The sequence below is a fragment of the Eptatretus burgeri genome, chromosome 3 (genome assembly GCF_056783735.1).
Source record: "Eptatretus burgeri isolate ZD-2024b chromosome 3, Ebu_testis_v1, whole genome shotgun sequence".
NCBI classification, from domain to species: domain Eukaryota; kingdom Metazoa; phylum Chordata; class Myxini; order Myxiniformes; family Myxinidae; genus Eptatretus; species Eptatretus burgeri.
In genome coordinates this window covers 88,074,950-88,082,449 of record NC_140963.1, presented here as the reverse complement: position 1 = coordinate 88,082,449, position 7,500 = coordinate 88,074,950, and the positions used below count along the sequence as shown (strand labels likewise).

The window sequence follows — 7,500 nt, the reverse complement described above, 5'->3', positions numbered from 1 at the left end:
TTTGGATCCCAAGCCGCTGCCCAAACCACTGCGCCAACACCAGGCTATATATGTATATGTATATGTATATGTATATGTATATATATATATATATATATATATATATATATATATATATATGAAAAACACAGACTGTGTGTGTGTGTGTGTGTGTGTGTGTGTGTGTGTGTGTGTGTGTGTGTGTGTGTGTGTGTGTGTGTGTGTGTGTGTGTGTGTGTGTGTGTGTGTGTGTGTGTGTGTGTGTGTGTGTGTGTGTGTGTGTTCCAATAGTACCTCTTGGCATTAATGGTGAGCATCAGCTGTGAATTGCATCTCACCCAGTAAAGCCGCATAACCTGCAATGAACAAAAGCCTATCTGCCATTCAGATAATCGTTCCTGTTATTACAAACCAATAAATCAGAAGGCATGTGCGATTGGGCGGAGATAAAAATCATATTGTGTGGATTAGGATGAACGCCTCCCCGATCTCCAATGGATGGACGAAAGACATAACTCTGACCGTGTGTTATTAAAGTGTGTATAGAGTGTGTTCTCAGTTTTTCCAATGCATTATTTTGTACAGATTTGACAAGTGACTCGGTATATGACCCACCCACGTGCAACCCACGTGGATTTACAGTCCATATTGGAGGTGACAGGGTAAGGTCAAAGAAAAACTCCAAAGTTTTACTGTACAGTAAAACCTAAAACCTCGCCGTCCGTGTGTTCATCGTCTGCAATTTCGCTGCGCGTACCTTCTAGACACCCTTTCTCTCCCTTTTTCCTGTATTTCCACATTCCCGTAGATAAAGTGAACCACTCCCCAATTGAACTCGTTCGGTTTTCATAAGTTTTTCAGTACTTTCAATTTTTAAACACATTCTATGAGGATGTAACAGTACAAAAGCAACAGTATAAAGGAACAAAAAAATATTCCTGAAGAAGCATGACAGATCTTGATGAAGAAGAAGAACCAGGTGTTTGTTTTGTTCTGTTGCATCGGGGATGCCACCTATGACACCTGCAACTTTTGCAGGCCTTTCCAAACACAACAAACACACTATGGAAGACCTCCTGAACACCCAGTCCTGAGGCCACTGAGCACAGATAACTCTGCACTATGGTGGGTTGTTAAGCAACCATGAATGCCAATTGGTGCTGTCAATCCTGGAGGGTTTCACTACTTCACTACTTGGACGGACGCACCAAGGGGTCTCATGCCCTCAATGCATACTTGTGTGGAACTTGCCATATCAGGTGCAGCCGAGCAGAGCTGCCAAGTACATACAGGCTAACAAGAGCCAATCTGTGGGGTAAAACTTCGCTGCTCGCACTACTTGCGGACTATGCTTGACCAATGGGGGAAAGAAACGACAAACTGGGTACATTTATACAATAAAGTTTATCACAACAGGTGAAGCAAGAGAAGTGCAAATATTTACAAAAGAACAAGATACATAGGGCAGCGTTATCCCAATACTATGCTTATACAATCTTAACTTACTCTAAGACTGGCACCATTCGAATCATACCCAAGGAAAGAAAGATGGGGACAGTACGAGGTGTGTGTGACCTCTCCAATAATTGACGCGGCTGATGGGTTCACGCTTCCCAGTCGCTTAGGAGGGGGAGGAGGGAGAAGAAAGCTGACAGTGTCTATGGTGTGTGTTGGAGGAGGTGCAATAAGGTGCGGTGCAGTGTGGAGAGGTTCAGTAATGTGCGAAGAGGAAAATGTAAAGATGTGGGTAAGGGGGGGTTTTGGAAATAAAGCAAAGAATGTGTAATAGGATAGCTTTAACATGAGTGTAAGTCTGTATGTGTAATTGCTAATGGATTAATACTGCTTGTTCCGCACTCCATTGGCTCTGTTCTGCTCGTCCTGCTTGCTCCGTTGCATTCTGTGACCCCAAGAACAAGAAGCGAGACTAGCCAGAAGACCAAACACTTTTATAATTCCCCAGTGGGGGGTGATGCTCAAGAGCAGAACAGGTGAAGTGATGGGTATTCTCAAGCACACTCATTCGTTAATGCACCGTCACCTCAGTGATATCTCTGCCCATGCAAGGCTTTGACAGTGGAAATGCCCTCATTCACCCAAAACTCTGCCATGCGATGGAGCTCCGAGGTTAACATAGCGCCAGGGTATTTGGTGGTGTTCTCTGCGCACGAACACGTGCCGAACACCCAATGAGGGCTGCAATTGAGCAGAATGCTCGGGCTATCTATATGATGTTGAATTGTGGCTAGCACACCCTCGTTGCGCTGAGATAGACGCGAGAACATCCCAACCCGAGCATCTACAATAATACAGGCACTCCCCCTGTCTCCTGCAGGTCCAGAAGGAGGTAGTGAACATCAGTGGCGTGATTGTGGTTGAGCATCGGCAGTGATGGTGTAGCGGTGAGCGTAGTGGTGAGCTTTCAGCATGGTGGTTTGTGGTGGTCATTCATTGTCGCTGTTAATGGCAAGTGTAGGTGAGCTTGAGTTGGGGTCTGATAATGTGATGATTTTCATAAAGGTGTTGTGGTGGTCATATGAAGGTTGTAGCATTGCAGTCTGAGTCTGGAGAAAGTTGAAGTGAAGTGTCCGTTGGGTAATGGCACGAGGTTTTAATGTGAAAGCGTGTGCGTATGCAAATGAGCTGCCTGTTGTAGTGCACTGCATGCTTGCGTGATAGAGAGGTTGTGTGTGTGTGACAAAGTAAATAAGATCGATCAAGGATGGGAATAAAGACCTGCCTAAAGCCCACGCAATGCATTCTGTCCCATAAACCCACGAGACATCAGGGAAGTGCTATTTAAAATGAATACTTATGAAATAACTGTCTCGGGACCACTATATGTTGTGTGCCCTGGCTTCGCAGAGCCGCAACGATATATTTACACCTGCAATGCATGACTTTGATAGCATGCACAAGTACATGTGGTTCACCCTCAGGTACAAGCCGAAGCATGTGTCTGTTTGTTTGTGTGTGTGTGTGTGTGTGTGTGTGTGTGTGTGTGTGTGTGTGTGTGTGTGTGTGTGTGTGTGTGTGTGTGTGTGTGTGTGTGTGTGTGTGTGTGTGTGTGTGTGTGTGTGTGTGTGTGTGTGTGTGTGTCCGGGCCATAACTTTTTTTTTACCATTTGAGCTTTTGTCATCAAATTTTCAACAAAGCTTTATGATGAGAACATGGCGAAGAAAAATTAATAACTTCGTCAAGAGGTCAATGGTCAGAATCACATGAAATCGTCAATTTTCATCCAATTGACCTGAAATTTTAATTATCATTTGAGCTTTTATCAAAGTTTCAACAAAGCTTTTTTATGAGAGTATGGAGAAGACTTAAATAATTTGGCCAAAAGGCCAAAGGGTACTATTTAACATTAGGGAGAAGTCCGAATACAAAGCGGAGGGACTTCGCATTTTCAGATGATTTCTACTTTAAAAAGGTTTTAAAAATAAAATCTATCCAGGTGGGCGTTCCGCTGAATTTTCAACACAACCAGAAACCCCATTCTTGCAAAACTTCCAAACCGACGTGACAACCCGCGGTTAGGGTACCGTAGCAGGCACGGCGCACGTGCACAGGACAAGTCGTGCACGGGTGACGGAAAATAAATGGCCTTTTGTTTCTCACGCTTACAACAAACAACGCCTTTTGGGGAAGAGTGGATAGTAAAACAAGGTCAGCCGTGGGTGGCACGGCCAGAGAGATAGGTGAAGAGACAGCAAAAACCTTGCAATTAGCGCTGACACAGACAATAACAGACCTTCTACATGCTAATGCGGGCATGGTTGACAGGAAACAGACGCGATCTGCAGGGAAGGTCTGAACGATAAGAGGACGAAGCTCAAGTTTGAGAGGACAGAGATAGATACAAAAGTGAAATTATGGTGTGCCTCCATTACAGCCTACCATTATACTTTCATCATTAGGTCTACAGCAGCATAGTTCAGAGATATGGTGAACTTGCTCTTGAGCTGTCAAGTCTGGGTCCGATTCCTGCCACGACAATATAAGCTGCTACCTTTGGGGTTGCACTAGCAGGACGTCGCATCACAAAGTGTGCTGTCACTCAGATGGGATCTCAACCGGGGGACCCTTTTGCTATAGTCGTCGGTGGTGGATGTTAAATATCTCACAGTTTCTTTCATAAGAGTAAGTCATTGTGTGGCAGCACCCTGAACAAATTCACAATTCCTATCCTCACCAAGACTTTGGTCAGACAAAGTAGCCACCTTCATGAGGTGTTTGGTTCAAAGAGAGATATATATATATATATATATATATATATATAGAGAGAGAGAGAGAGAGAGAGAGAGAGAGAGAGAGAGAGAGAGAGAGAGAGAGAGAGAGAGAGAGAGAGAGAGAGAGAGAGAGAGAGAGAGATAGAGATAGAGATAGAGATAGAGATAGAGATAGAGATAGAGATAGAGATAGAGATAGAGATATACATATATATATATATATATATATATATATATATATATATATATATATATATATATATATATATATATATATATATATAGATAGATAGATCAATCAATTATGCTGGGATGGTTTGCGTATTTTTTCGCAATAAATATCTCGTTGTTTATCCAAGACGGCCCTGGCTTTGGATAATTTTCGTTTCCCCTCCAAGATAAGCTTTGATGAATGTATGAACACAGTGAACATCTTTAGACCGTCACTTTCCTAGTGCATGCTGTTCGTTCAATCTAACAATGCATCTTCAAGAGCTTGCAAACTATCAATACAGCCCTAAAGTCAATTCTGACGTCATAATGGCACACAATTGATTTACTGCCGAAAAAGTTAAATGATATGCTGAGTGACATAAAATAAACCTGAAATGTAAACTGACATATACTCAATGAAATACAGGGTGCTTCAAAAAAAATGTTAACACTTCTGAGAATTGTTTTTCTTTCCTTGCAGTTGACTGAAATACCAACGACATTGATTTTGGAGCAAAGAAGAAAGGTTGCTGTTTGCATGGAAGTCTTTCAGTCACCCAGGGTGGTTCGCAAAAAATCCAGAGAGCATTTAATTTCAACTGTGATCCACCCTCGACATTTACCATCTATCCCATATAAGTGCAACTATAGTCCCATAAAAGTGTTAACTTTTTTTTGAAGCACCCTGTATATGAACGGTGAGATGATGGTCATGGATTATGTCACAAGGAAACCGGTCAACAACCAAAGGAAACCAAAGGACCACGTCAAAGAAATATAGGATGTGGATACTAATGCATATACAAGTGCATGAAAAGTCATTTGATGAAGTGAAAAAGGGCAACCGTTTACCACCATCTCATCTTAGATGGTGGTGAACAGACAAGTTACCCCCGATAAAGATCATGATCTTTTCGACCACTGTTGAACCCATCCTCCCAATTGTTTTTTTCCCCCAGTTTTTCTTTCCTGAGATTTTACTTCTTTATCCATCTTGTCCACCTCATGCATCCTCCCATACCCCTCATTCTTACCCACATCCCTGTTGTCTGTCTCCATCTATTTTGTCCCTCGTCCCTGCTGTTGGCGTTTCCCCCTCTCTTTCTGATGTTCCTTTTGTTCTGTTGTATCCTAATCCTTTCTTGTGTTCTCGCTCTTCCAAAAGCTTCGACTTTGTATCCCAAAAATATATAGATATGTATGCCCCACAGGGGCACTGGTTCAAACGGCCATTTGGTTTGTCTAAGTTTCATAATTGATTGATTCATTTTCATCCACATCCTCTCCAGGGCGTAATTGGTGCTGCTGAAGCAGTCACATGATGGCAAGGAATGCAATGGGTGGTTTGCCATTTCCTTCCCAGCGGTAGTAGTGTTTGAGAATGTTGATTGGGATGAAAACATCCTACCATCCAATGATGAGGTGACCTTCCACACCAGCAATGGTCTGGTTGACCGAATGGCCCATTTATTTATTATATGCAACATAAATGGTGGTGGGAAATCAGGCAATTTCATAAACTGTAGAGTACTTACTTGGGATGATGGGGCCCACAGCTCACCGTGGGATGATGAAGATCATAACTCACTGTGGAGTCCGTATGTGGTGCGTACCTTGATATTCAACTCCCGGACGTGTCCAGGTGTTCCATATCATTTACGAATCCCTCTAGTTAGACGACCAGACTCAGTGGAATAATGGTTAGAGAGTCCGCTCTGAGACTGGGAGGTTGGTGTTTCTAAACAGGTCGGTGTTTCTAAATCCTGGCGGAGTCAAAACGAACACTTTAAAAATGGGATGTGCTGCTTCCTTGCTCGTTGCTCAGCATTTAAAACGACAGAACACAGACAAACAGTATTGAGGAGGCAATGGCAAACCACCCAGTTTTACCCTTGCCAAGTAACTGCTTGGGCAGCACCTACGCTCTGTGTCACGAGTATGGTATGTATATCAAATCCAATAGTTAGATGTTATTCCACGTTTCATTTGCATTTTTTCTCCAAGCTTTTCTACTCTATCCTGTCAACTGTAGTATTATAATCAGGTGTTTTGGAATGGTTTTGAAGTTGGAGTGGTAGTTTTTGTTTTGAAATCAAAACTAATGCCATCAAAAAGCCAGGTCGAGCTTTCGGAACCAAAGAAGGTACTTGAGGGTAAATTCCTTTATTTTAAACCTTTGAGGAATAAACCTTTCTGTGTATCAGTATACTTGGAACCATCATTATCAATGATGTCCAGGAGAACCTTGAAGAATGGGGTGGGTAAAGTACGTCACTGCTTACTGTGTTCTTGCCAAATCACTCATAAAATACAATAATCTCCCATCTTGTTCAACTCAAAGTAGGTTAGCAAGCATACTTACAAAGCCTCATGTACTTTTTGGTGTTTGGGCAGTTTTAAACTTTATATACTCCAGAGCAGGCTCTGGGAGACTACTACTACGACTTTAGAGACCAATCTAACAAAAGCACAGACTACAACTACTAGTACTATTACTACCACTAGTAGAGCCAATGACACTCAACTGAATGTGGCAATTGTTGGAACTACTCTCTCTCTCTTTTGAGTGCAGCCTTATGACGGCTGGTTGCATCATTGGTTAGGGACGCAGCTATGCTGCTTATGCAGTGTCCCTATTACCAGTACACTGGAACTCATTTTGCTGACCTTGGAAGGATGACAGGCTGAGTCAACCCCACCTGGTATTAATTCAGCAGCCAACGGGGCTCGAACTCAGGACCCAAGGATCCCAAGTCAGCCACCCTAACCGTTAAGCCAACACCAGACTTCATTGGAACTACTAGCAAGGTGAATGGTCAGTCAATCCAGCGTCGTTTGCTTTTCGTGGGACGACTATAACGGCCCCAATGAATCCCACCTTCTTGGGAAAGTTTTTGTCTGAAATCTTTCGTGAACTGGTTGACAAGGCTTGGCATTCGACTGGAGGTAGTGAGGGCAGGAATTTATAATTTGTTCAGGGTGATGGCGATAACTCACCTTCTCTTTGCGAATGACACTGTGGGATCTTTAACGTCCACCAACAATAATGCCAGCAGCCCCACACCAATCTTATCGTCT

At 42.9% G+C, this 7,500-nt stretch overlaps 2 protein-coding genes across 2 annotated transcripts in view; one reads left to right on the top strand and one right to left on the bottom strand.

Annotated features, from left to right (window-relative positions):
- The window catches only part of LOC147030396 (uncharacterized), a 23,043-nt gene extending 18,952 nt beyond the window's left edge, over positions 1-4,091 (top strand). The window contains exons 2-4 of the mRNA XM_085872039.1: positions 1-260; positions 2,636-2,673; positions 2,919-4,091. The exon at positions 1-260 is cut by the window's left edge and continues 5 nt beyond it. Of these exons, the coding sequence (XP_085728165.1) occupies positions 1-260; positions 2,636-2,673; positions 2,919-3,205 (585 nt within the window). The 3' untranslated portion in view covers positions 3,206-4,091. The remainder of the gene's footprint in view (positions 261-2,635; positions 2,674-2,918) is intronic.
- LOC147030395 (zinc finger E-box-binding homeobox 2-like) overlaps positions 1-7,500 on the bottom strand; it is a 276,269-nt gene that overhangs the window by 178,165 nt on the left and 90,604 nt on the right. The window lies entirely within an intron of this gene.